The sequence below is a fragment of the Polyodon spathula genome, chromosome 1, assembly GCF_017654505.1.
Source record: "Polyodon spathula isolate WHYD16114869_AA chromosome 1, ASM1765450v1, whole genome shotgun sequence".
In the NCBI taxonomy this organism is placed as follows: Eukaryota; Metazoa; Chordata; class Actinopteri; order Acipenseriformes; family Polyodontidae; genus Polyodon; species Polyodon spathula.
The window spans coordinates 26,114,391-26,127,516 of record NC_054534.1 but is presented as its reverse complement, the minus strand read 5'-3'; the positions used below and the strand labels follow the sequence as shown (position 1 = coordinate 26,127,516).

The following is a 13,126-nucleotide window of genomic DNA, read 5'->3' as shown; positions in this document are numbered from 1 at the left end:
TATATATATGTGTGTGTGTGTGTCTGTATGAGTGCACTTTTCAAGGCAACTATTTTATATAAAAAATAAATCTTGGTGACTTTATAGTAAGCACAATTTCAAGTCTTCATTGGCTATCCTGAGATATTCTCTTCAGCTTGAAGGCATCTGAGCACATATAAGATAACTTGATAGCAGAAAACATACTGCTCCTGTTAAAAAAAAAAAAAAAAAAAAAAAAAAACGTGTTATGAAATACAGCATTTTCTGTACAGCTTACTAATGCCCTTGATATGTTACAATCAAAATCAGCACTTTGCATTCAGAGCTGTAATAAAGCAGCCTAATGGGTGGAACTGGAACCCAACTGGTACCTGAACAACCCAAAACAAAACATCAAGCGTTTTCTTCAAGGGATGGTCAAGCTCTCAAATACTATGACTAAGACAGCTGTAGCATTCATCATTTTTAAACAGATGTAAATTTACTGAATTAAAGCTCACTTGTGCCCTTATATTTAAGAACCATTACCTCTGTCTGGATCATCCCATGTCGCTGCAGTCTCATTGTCCGTACCACGTCCGAAACGTCAAACTTTAAAATAAAACAGGAGAAAAGTCACGTATGCAACAAGTCATTTCATGTCAACCAGAATAAATAAACCTCTCACCTGGACCTCCTTAGATTCACTTCACAATAAACATATGTGATGGAACCAAGCTAAATGTCGTATAGATATCTTGAACGCTTTCTGAGATACTGCCCATGGAAGCATGGTACCCTCTGCTCACGGTTTAAATATTTGAATGCTGACCCATTCTTGACAATAAAAAACAACCCAGCTGAACAAGGAGATGGGCTGTTCTTCATGTTAAATTTTCAGTGAAACAGGCTTGTTGCTGATACAAAGCTAGACAAGCTAAGAAAAGTTTTCTAAATGACAACTCTAAATTATTTTCCTGGTGTTAAATACTGATGGCGGGCAGTACTCACATCAACATCTTTGCTGATTAAGCCCAGGACCACGTCTATGCAAATGAGAGTTCCTGATCGTCCAATCCCTGCGCTGCAATGAGTGATTATTGGCCCTGACTGATAAATGTGCCTCATGTAGGAGATAAAGGTGAGTAATTGTTCAGGTTGTGATGGGGTTCCATGATCTGGCCAGCCAGTAAAGTTCAGATGAGTTACATGTTGGATTTCACCAGTCTGGAAGTACAGGAAATAAAACAGGTTATTACATGCAGCCGCACAAACAGAGGAGCTGTATACTTAAATGGTTCTGTAAGTCTGAAAGGTGAAGTAACATATGATTTACAAATTAAAAAATTACCCACTGTACAGATCAGAAGTGGTTTGAGTTTTTTTTCCGTGCTATTGTACTGCTGTATTAATCAATTGTGATAAAACACTGCCTCTAATCTTAGACTTTGATCTCTTTAATGCACAATAACCCTATTTCTAGTTGTAATAAACGCAATAGTAATACTTTTAAAGGCTCAATACCAAGGACCAAGATTTTACACCACAACTACGGACTGCTACTAAAAAAAAAAACAAAAAAAAAACAGAAGAACTAAAGAACATTAATTATTTGTAGGTCTTTACAGGTCATTGGTATGTAGGGGAACACACTCCAATTGTGAGAAATACACAACTCCAGAGGCAATTAGCAAAAAGATGCTAGCAAACATACCTGCACATCTTTCAACTCAATGAGCCGTAGAATAAAATTGCCCAGATGCTGGTGTTTAAGCAGTGTTAGCTGAAGCCTGTTGTCCACCATAGCTGCAGTCCTGGGTGTGTCAGGCCAGTAACGCTGACATTTGACCTTTCCCCCTTCCACTTCCTGGGTCATCATGGCAATAACATTCGACTTTTGCTCCCAAACCATTTGCCAGAAGTCTGCCAGTGTATTAGGGAGGGGTCCTTGACAAGCAATATAAACAAATTCTTCATCTTTCACCAGCATTTTAATAAAACTGGCATTGATGTAGCCTCCATGGTTTCCTAAACAGACTCTAGTGGCATCATCTGGTGGGGGGGGGTGGAGAAAAAAAAAAAGATCTGTATGAAATGTGGATTTGACATGGAAATGCAGTCTGTTTCTGGCTATTTGAACGTGATTTTCAATTTTCTTTTACGTCTTTTAGAAATTTAGTGTTCAGTTGTGAAGGTAATTCATCTTGCAACAGCACAACTGAACACTCCACTTAGTATGTAATCACTCAACCATGCATGCAATGCAATCAGATCGGCACTCCTATAAGTGGCTTCCAGGTTCTGGAGAAGGCAACATTATTTTACCAATAAATATATCCAGAAATGTGAGGCAGATTTCAAAGCAAGTATGTTGCTTTAATTTAGTTAAATAAAGGACAGGACTTTTTTCTCTCTCCCCCAAACCAAAGGAGGCTGAAAGACCGAGCAAACTGTGGTATTTAAAAATTTTGGTTTACAAGCATTACATTAACCCAGGTTTTCCGAGACGTTTAAATCAGTTTTTTTTGCTGTAGTTAAGATTTCAATGGTAATTAAAAAAATGCAGCCTTTTTCTAGTTATAGCACTATTCTAAAGACTTTAGAACCATAACAATATGAGTACTGCATTACTGTTCTGTATCCTTGTATTATTCTCCAGATTGAGGGTGTAGATAGCAGGTGTACATATTTATTAAAACCACTGAAGACATTTTCAGGAGGTGGACATTTCAGACTTTGAACAACCTCCACTCCCAAGATGTTCGTAACTCTAAGGTTCTACTGTACAGTCACTCCCTGTGCAGCAGGTATTTGAATGGCACCGGAAGCCACACTCACTTTGCTGTACATGACTTTGTGGCACCACCTAATACATCTGAGCTATACTTCTTCTTCTCTGGATAAAATGCTTTTACCCATTCTGTAAAGTTGCCATTAAATTTCTGAAACAGAACATAAGAAAAACAAACACACAGCACCACCACAAAAGACCCAAAGCTTGTAGTGCAAAAACAGGGCCCAATACCTTCAAGGGTTCTACTGGGAGGATCAGTGAGAAGACAGCTATATCATCTCTATCATTTCCTAACCCTTAAATTCAGTTGTACTTACATGGAAGAATGTTTTTGTATCTGTTCTTCTTTCTGTTCTCCTTTGTTTGCCCAATTAAACACTCATCTAACGGTTGCAAATTCTGAAGATTCTGTCAAAATAAATAAATAAACCAATGTAGTTGGATGGATCAGTTAACTCAGAATTTTCTTCCCAAAATCAGTACTGCATGCTATCCGTATACTGGAAGCCAGCATACTCTGCTGCCTGGGTGAAAAAATGAAATTAAAAAAATGGAGTGCTATACACACTACATTTTCTCCATAGTGCGATTCCTAAAACATACAGTACTATAAATTCTTAATATATATATATATATATTTTTTTTTAAATAAAATATAAATCAAATTCAAGGAACAATGTGTTATCCATAGGATACATCCACAAAAGACCAAACTGAGACATTAGTAAAAGCGCTCGAACGGTACCTCAAACTCTTCCAGGGGAACTTTCTGATCCAACAGGCCCCGCAGCATCCGAATGACACCCTTCAGCTTGGAGCCTGTGAAGCGGCCCTCATGAACGACTCTGACAAGAGGCAGGGAGGTGAGCTCCTCTTCAGTAATGATAGGGCCATCTGGAAAAAGCAGTACACTATATTGTATATCAGTGGAGCTTTAGCTGTATTCTATGTGCTGTATGTCATCTCACTGTGCTGCAACGGCTAGAATAACTTTGATCCGTCTCAATGCATGCAGAGAATTTCTAGGCATAATTTAAAAGATGGCACTCTACTTCTCTGCACTGTGTTTAATATGCTTGATTTTACTTTTAAATTATTTAGGTCTACTTGTTGCTGTCTGACTGTAGTATCCTCTGTAATGGACATTTATAATGATATCACGGTTCCACGTTGCTATGAATAGAAATAAATTACATCACAAATCAGTATCATTCCTGTTTGAGGTCAATACAGTGACATCATTGTTTTGCACCTGATTGATCTGCTATTGAAGGCTGCAAATGGGAAACCACATGACTACTTCTGATGCATTGCTAAAGTTTGAGTGGGCATTTGCTGTGGATGTCGTTCATGGTTCTCTAGGTTTTGTGTTATTTATACACTTACTTGAATGTTACACAGCATATCTTAACTTCACCTCTTTAACCTAATGTTTTAGGAACGCTGCACATTTATGCCTTGAGCCATACTTCAAGGTAACTGGGAGATTGTGAGATTCTGTTGGGTTTTGTTTTAAAGAAACTAACAAACACATTTGACCATAGGCTCATTACAAATAAAAAAGAATCTGGTTAAGGAGAGCACAGCCAAACAAACAGCCAGGCTTTGTCACTGTGTTTATCACGAATACAAGTTTAACAAAAAAAAAAAAAGCGCAAAGCAACTTGAAACTTTTGTCTTGTGTGATGAAGCAAGACTAACTGTTCAATCATTTATTTATTTAATTAATTTAGTAGTTGCCAATTATTATTTTTTTTTTTTTTCAAATAATCCTCCGAAGCGTGTACCGTCAGCCGACCGCTTCTTTTCACACTGCAGACTCACCATGCAGCCACCTCGGAGTTACAGTGTTGGAGGACAATGCAGCTCTGGGCAGCTTACAGGCAAGCCTGCAGGCGCCCGTCCAGACTACAGGGATCGCTGGTGCGCGGTGAGCTGAGGAGACCCTGGCTGACCCAAACCCCCCTCCAGGCAGTGCTCAGCCAATTATGCGCCACCCCCTGGGAACTCCCATCCATGGTCGGCAATGGAATAGCCTAGACTCGAACTGGCGACATCCAGGCAATAGGGCTACCGAAGAGCCACTTGGGAGCCCCTAACTGTTCAATTTAACAAAGTTCTTTGCTTTCGGTTAATACAAGAAAGCTCAAAGAAAAAAAAAATGTCATATGCGTGTTTCACTTATATGAAAGAGATTCAGCCACCATGGTAGAGATTTCCCTGTCAGTTTATTCTCTACTGCCACTTCCTTGCTATATGATAACACACCTTTGTAGCCAGTTTCTTTACACTGAGTATGAGAGACTGTAGAAACCTGACCAAATAGCCTTATGCAGCTGATTGGATAAGCAGTGGAAAAACTGTTTTGTTGCAGAGGGCAGCCACAGCCAGAAGCAACAGGCAGTAGAAACGGGGCATTCATTAAACACTGTTTTAAAAGGCAGTCCATAACTTCAGGCTTCATAACTAAAGGCCCTTTCACATATGATATTTTGCAGGAGCAAGTGACAGCAAAATAAGCCAAAAGCATAAACATTAAAATGTACTGGGACAACACTGTAGGATTATTCCCTGTAGGACATATTCCCTGAATATGATAATACATGAACGTGTATTAGAAATGTAACTGGATTGATTAATGAAACTGTGTGTCTTGAGAAACAGGGCAAACTGCTGTGTCTTAAAAAAAGGGCTCCTTGCAGACATACTGACCTATGTGACCTACTTAGAGGACTGGCGCCTGAACTGGATTAGGCTGAGCGGACAGTTGAATTATGTACAGATAATTCACATGTGCAACAATTGTTTTGACGCAAGGAAGACGAACTAGCGATGTCGCAGTGGAAAAGGATATCAAAACAGCAAAGGACTGGGATATTAAAGAGGCAAGATACACAAATGACCTCATGAAAGTAGCTAATCAGCAGTGTGAAAAAAAAAATAGCCAAGAGAAAATGAACATTTTGCGCTCCACACTGAATGCTAAACAAGGTGCTGTCACTCTGCTAAGCAAAGCTGCAACTCCGGGACTCTGCCTAAAAACCAAATCAAGACGGGACTGTCTGAAAACAGACCCAAGACAAGGAAGCAAGCTGGAAGAGAGTCAACGACCACAAGCAATGAAACTGAGGCCCGGCTAGAGGACTGCCGTAAAACTTAGCGACTTATCAGACAAACCCGTCTAGGTCACCTGTACACCTAAAATCACAGTATCCAAAATAAACTGTGCCCTGCTACCTGCATAGCTAAAAGATTCAGCGAAGAGGACAGAGCAGGCGGGCGCTGTTGTGGTTCCTATACCGAGGACTGAAGACTTTGTTGCAGATGTTTGTTGATTTTATCAAGAACTGAAAGCTTTGTTGCCATGTTTGATCCAACCTGGGACTGGAGACGTTGTTGCCGAGAGGAGAGTTTTTGTGCTGGACACTTCGACAGATTGAGTTTCCAAGGCAACAGACCAAAAATCTAAGCTTCAAGGAATTGTTGAATATAATTCCAGTTGCATTTTCCTTTCATGGAACTAAATTAATTAACTAACACATTCACATAGAATTGAACAGTTAATTATTCAGTTTGCACACTTCGCGTGTGAAATAACTTTTAGTGAAACTTGATGAAGTAACTATAAGTAATCTACCTCATATTGTCGTATGAAGAATTTATTTAAAAGTAAACTTGCCATATACTTAATCTAAATACCATTAATAAGCTTAATGTGATCTATTCTAAGATTGTCTGCATCATTTCAGTTTAGACTGTGTGCTTGGATGTGGGCGTGTGTGTGAGCAAGCTACTACGTCACAGCCTGCCTGCCTGCCTGCCTGCTTGCTTGCTGGTGTGTGAGGAGACAGGCGGGTCATATTTCAATTGCCTGCTAGTCAAGTTAAGGCAGTGAGAGTTTTTTAATTGTGTTTTTGCTTAGAGACTAAGTCTGTTTATTATTTGTGTACTTAATAAAATACTACTATTGATTAATCATTCCTTGTGTCTGCGCGTGAATGTGTGTTTATAGTAAATCCTCTATCTTTGTAACATGTCAATTAAATATTGTTAGAAAGAGAACTAATCAACCCAAATAAACATTAAATTACTGAATTGTTCCTGCAATACAATCAGAATTCTTGTGATAGGTTCACTTTTCATAGTTTATTCTAGCAGCCCTGTTTTGCACAATTATAAGTAGACATTAAGAATAAACCAATTGTTCCATATTAAAAGACTCAAAAAACATGCAGCATATATTTACTGACAATTCAGAAAGTATGTTGAGAATATGGGATAAGCATTCATTTTTTTATACCCTATCAGAGAGCAGGTGTGGAACAAGTATTCAAAACGTGTTGCTTGAGTAAAAGTACTGTTACTTGGAAAAACAATGTAATTAAGTAAAAGTCAAAGAATACTTCTAGAAAACTACTTGAGTAATAGTAAACAGGTATCATATCTTAAAGTACTCAAGTATCAGAAGTAAAAATTCTACCCATGGAAATCTGCCTTAAAAAACAAACAAAAAAAACACAACACTGTCCTGCAGACCTACAGTATGTATTCACTTCTGATATTACTTACCTTTTCCTGCTTGATGGAAGAAAATCTCAGTTCTTATTGTACACACACTCTGAATGCAGTCTGTCAGTGTCTACTTCCTAGCTGTTTTTTAATTATTATTATTATTTTTTTTTTTAACTCAAATCAAAAACAGTGTTAATATCAACTTCTCTATGGTTTTATTCACAAGTTGTAAAACAAATGGATGCAGACTGACATTCAATAAACTTTATTTCAACCGATCACCAGCAACACAGACATGGTATCTGTTCTCTGACAGCACTTTGAATAAACTTTATAAACACAACAGCATGATTACCAAACACCACAAAAAAGTAGTCTAACAGTAAATAGCTGGCTGTACAAATATGCACTCATATTTTATTTAAAAAAAATAAAAGGTTATCCATAACAAACACTACACAAAACGAGTACAAAAAGCTGCATGTAAGTAGAATATTTTAATTAAATACGGTCCTGTATTAAATTGTTATTTACGCCGCAACTACAGGGTGAACAGACCACGGATGCTTTTTGAGAAAACCGAATGTAACTGCATGAAGTGGGTATTACCACAAGGATTAAGCCTGTTCCTTCTGGCTCAGATGCTTAATTTAAATCTCAAATCAGGAATTTAAATTTAGTCACAACCTTTATCGATAAATAAAACACAATTAATTCAAATACTTCTAGGATTAAATGTTAATAATGTGAAATCCTGTTTTAAAACTGCTTGTAGATTCCTGTTACTCTCCTAAACTACTAATGCATCCTCCACAGCTAAACGTTGTTTGTTGATTCATTATTTTAAAATAAATCTCTGGTTGGGCATCAACATACTATGTCATCATCAAAGTGAGCAGACACTGCACTTGCGGCTCTGCTTTACCCAATCAGAATCCTAGCCAGTGCATGAGTCAGTATTTCTACTTCGTTACGTTCCACCACTGTCAGAGAAAAAGTTAAATAGATGATGACACGTACGTGACTTTGTATACTACAACAAACAAATGTAACCCATTCATATTTAGCTTTAGAACATTTAAATCTCTAGATAGCAGCCACAGTGACAGCTGTTATTTCATGGTGATACTGCTACACTGGCTCTCAGGAATGTACAAGTTGTGCGATGAGACACAAATGATGAGAACTTTTGATGTGGGAAATCCGAGAAAACCCAGCGGACCTAAACCAAGTGTGCGAAAAGTGCCGCGCGATCCAGGATTTGCATAAACTAGTAAGTATGCTAGAAATGGAGCTGGAAGAAGTGAGGCAGCAACAGGATCTTGAGGAACTGGCACACCCACAATTCATGGAAGTCTGCATCACCCCTAACAGACTGAAAGCCACCAGGGAGATAGAAGGTCAGAACAGCTGGGTTCAGGTAGGCAGAAGCAGGGAAAAAAAGAAACTTCGTCAAACACAACCACCAGAAATCAAAACAACCAACAAATTTGAGTGACTTCAGAATTTTGATGAGCAGAACCAACAAAAGAGAATGAAAGGAACAACATCCAGGACCCCATTGACAGTGGTGAGCAGACAGCAAAAAGAAGGGAGGTCATGACTGTTGGGGACTCCATATTGAGAAACACAGCAAGTTCAATTCACGGTTTGGACCCCCTTACTACAACAGTGTGCTGTCTTCTGGGAGCCTCGGTCAAGCACATCACTGAGAACGTGGACAGGCTCCTAGAACAAACAGGAGACGACCCGGTAGTAGTCGTCCACATCGGTACAAACAACATTGGAAGAGATAGACCAAAATCCCTGCAAAACAAATTCAGACAGCCAGGAAGGAAATTAAAACAGAAAACCAAAACTGTGGTATTTTCTGGTATACTACCGGCACCTTGCAAAGGACCATATGGACAGCTGAAAATAATTAATCAAAACGCATGGCTGAAGATGTGGTGCAGACGGGAAGGCTTCACCTATCTTGATCATTGGACCACATTCTACAACGAGGACTATCTGTATAGACGGGGTGGACTGCACTTAAATAACAAGGGAACCAGTCTACTTGGAGAAAACATCCTCGAGCAGGTTCAGAAGCATTTAAACTAGAAAGGAACGGGGGAGAAATCAACAAAAAAACAGAAGGGAGACTGCATCAAAACAAGAACAACAACTCAGGTAAGACAACCATTAAATGTATTTATCTAAATGCTAGAAGTATCAGAAACAAAATTCTAGAACTTGAAGCTACTGCACTAACAGGTACAGTGGCTTGTGAAAGTATTGACCACCCTTGGTATTTTTCCTATTTTGTTGCCTTACAACCTGGAATTAAAATGGACTTTTATTTGTATTTCATGTAATGGACATACACAAAATAGTCCAAATTGGTGAAGTGAAATGAAAAAAAATTCTAAAAAATAAATAACGGAAAAATGGTGCGTGCATATGTATTCACCCCCTTTGCTATAAAGCCTCTAAATAAGATCTGGTGCAACCAATTACCTTCAGAAGTCACATAATTAGTTAAATAAAGTCCACCTGTGTGGAATCTAAGTGTCACATGATCTCAGTATATATACACCTGTTCTGAAAGGCCCCAGAGTCTGCAACACCACTAAGCAAGGGGCACCACCAAGCAAACAGCACCATGAAGACCAAGGAGCTATCAAAACAGGTCAGGGACAAAGTTGTGGAGAAGTACAGATCAGGGTTGGGTTATAAAAAAATATCAGAAACTTTGAACATCCCACGGAGCACCATTAAAACCATTATTAAAAAATTGAAAGAATATGGCACCACAACAAACCTGGCAAGAGAGGGCTGCCCACCAAAACTCACAGACCAGGCAAGGAGGGCATTAATCAGAGAGGCAACAAAGAGACCAAAGATAACCCTGAAGGAGCTGCAAAGCTCCACAGCGGAGATTGGAGTATCTGTCCATAGGACCACTTTAAGCCGTACGCTCCACAGAGCTGGCCTTTACGGAAGAGTGGCCAGAAAAAAGCCATTGCTTAAAGAAAAAAATAAGCAAACACGTTTGGTGTTCGCCAGAAGGCATATGGGAGACTCCCCAAACATGGAAGAAGGTACTCTGGTCAGATGAGACTAAAATTTAGCTTTTTGGCTATCAAGGAAAACGCTATGTCTGGCGCAAACCCAACACCTCTCATCACCCTGAGAACACCATCCCCACAGTGAAGCATGGTGGTGGCAGCATCATGCTGTGGGGATGTTTTTCATCAGCAGGGACTGGGAAACTGGTCAGAATTGAAGGAATGATGGATGGCGCTAAATACAGGGAAATTCTTGAGGGAAACCTGTTTCAGTCTTCCAGAGATTTGAGACTGGGACGGAGGTTCACCTTCCAGCAGGACAATGACCCTAAGCATACTGCTAAAGCAACACTCGAGTAGTTTAAGTGGAAACATTTAAATGTCTTGGAATGGCCTAGTCAAAGCCCAGACCTCAATCCAATTGAGAATCTGTGGTATGACTTAAAGATTGCTGTACACCAGCGGAACCCATCCAACTTGAAGGAGCTGGAGCAGTTTTGCCTTGAAGAATGGGCAAAAATCCCAGTGGCTAGATGTGCCAAGCTTATAGATATATACCCCAAGAGACTTGCAGCTGTAATTGCTGCAAAAGGTGGCTCTACAAAGTATTAACTTTGGGGGGGGTGAATACTTATGCACGCTCAAGTTTTCTGTTTTTTTGTCTTATTTCTTGTTTGTTTCACAATAAAAAATATTTTGCATCTTCAAAGTGGTAGGCATGTTGTGTAAATCAAATGATACAAACCCCCAAAAAATCCATTTTAATTCCAGGTTGTAAGGCAACAAAATAGGAAAAACGCCAAGGGGGGTCAATACTTTCGCAAGCCACTGTAACTATGATGTGATAGGTGTTACAGAAACATGGTTGTCTGAGAGCGATGGGGACAAATATAATATTTGTGGGTATACACTGCATAGGAAAGACAGGCAGGACAGAAGAGGAGGAGGGGTAGCGCTATACATAAGAAAAGAGTCTTGAAGCCCAGGTGTTAAACCTGGACAAAGAAAATAAAACAGAATCAGTATGGGTCAGAATAACAGACAAAAATTCAAAGGGCATAATAATAGGAGCATGATATAGACCGCCAGATTCAGACGGTGAGCACAATAATCTGTTATACAATGACATTAGAAATGCGTGTAGCAAAGGAGAAGCCATACTAATGGGGGATTTCAACTTCCCCCAAATAAAATGGGAAAACCCGGTGGGTAGCGCGAAGGATGAAATAGAAATGGTGGAAATGACAAATTACTGCTTCCTAACACAATTTGTCAAGGCGCCGACTAGAGGGGAGGCATTCCTTGATTTAGTCTTTTCAAATAACGAAGATAGAATAACTAAAACAGAGGTCAGAGAACCACTGGCAAACTCAGACCACAACATGGTCTCATTTGAAATGTTTTTTAAAACCCCAAAAGTAATGACTAAAGCTAAGGTTTACAATTTTAGAAAAGCAAACTATGAAGGTATGAAACAGAGACTAACAGAAGTAGATTGGAGTAAAATAAAGAAAACACCCACAGAAGAAGGGTGGTTGTTCTTCAAAAATGTAGTAATAGAGGCGCAAAACAATTACATCCCTAAAGTAGACAAATCTAAATGTAAAACTAAATTGCCAAAATGGTTTAATAGATCAATTAAAAAAAAAATATTCAGCGAAAAAAGGCACTTTACAGAGCATTAAAAAAGGACCAAAAAGAAAGTACGCAGAAAGAGTACACAGAACTGTAAACGCAAGTCAAAAAGGAAGTTAGAAAGGCCAAGAGAGAAATAGAAATGAACATTGCTAAGGGAGCTAAAACCAATTCCAAAATGTTTTTCCAATATTACAACAGCAAGCGAACATTCAAAGAGGAGATTAAATGTTTAAGAGATACAAATGGCAAAATCGTAGATGAAGAAAAAAAAATAGCAAATATATTAAATGATTACTTTTCACAAGTTTTTACAAAGGAAGATACTGACAACATGCCCCACATGTCATCCAGTTCCTATCCAGTTTTAAATAACTTTAGCATAACAGAGGCAGAAGTGTTAAAGGGACTAGGAGCTCTTAAAATAAACAAATCCCCTGGGCCGGATGAGATCCTCCCAGTAGTACGCAAAGAAATGAAAGAAGTAATTTACAAACCGCTAACCAAGATCATGCAGCAGTCTCTTGACACAGGGGTGGTACCGACAGACTGGAAAATTGCAAACGTAATACCGATCCACAAAAAGGGAAACAAAACTGAACCAGGTAACTACAGACCAGTAAGCCTGACTTCTATTATATGCAAACTTATGGAAACTATAATAAGATCCAAAATGGAAAATTACCTATATGGTAACAGGGTCCTGGGAGACAGTCAACATGGTTTTAGGAAAGGGAGATCGTGTCTAACTAACCTGCTTGATTTTTTTGAGGATGCAACATCGATAATGGATAATTGCAAAGCATATGACATGGTTTATTTAGATTTCCAGAAAGCTTTTGACAAAGTCCCGCACAAAAGATTAATTCTCAAACTGAACGCAGTTGGGATTCAAGGAAACACATGTACATGGATTAGGGAGTGGTTAACATGTAGAAAACAGAAAGTACTGATTAGAGGAAAAACCTCAGAATGGAGTGTGGTAACCAGCGGTGTACCACAGGGATCAGTATTAGGTCCTCTGCTATTCCTAATCTACATTAATGATTTAGATTCTGGTATAGTAAGCAAACTTGTTAAATTTGCAGACGACACAAAAGTAGGAGGAGTGGCAAACACTGTTGCAGCAGCAAAGGTCATTCAAAATGATCTAGACAAGATTCAGAACTGGGCA

General features: G+C 38.9%; 1 protein-coding gene across 1 annotated transcript in view; it reads right to left on the bottom strand.

The window, feature by feature from the left end:
* Window positions 1–13,126, bottom strand: part of ptpn13 (protein tyrosine phosphatase non-receptor type 13) — a 92,401-nt gene continuing 79,275 nt past the window's right edge. Inside the window, exons 45-50 of the mRNA XM_041251020.1 lie at window positions 3,501–3,649; window positions 3,073–3,163; window positions 1,676–2,013; window positions 973–1,188; window positions 511–573; window positions 1–191 (exon numbers count right to left, since the gene is read on the bottom strand). Of these exons, the coding sequence (XP_041106954.1) occupies window positions 114–191; window positions 511–573; window positions 973–1,188; window positions 1,676–2,013; window positions 3,073–3,163; window positions 3,501–3,649 (935 nt within the window). The 3' untranslated portion in view covers window positions 1–113. The remainder of the gene's footprint in view (window positions 192–510; window positions 574–972; window positions 1,189–1,675; window positions 2,014–3,072; window positions 3,164–3,500; window positions 3,650–13,126) is intronic.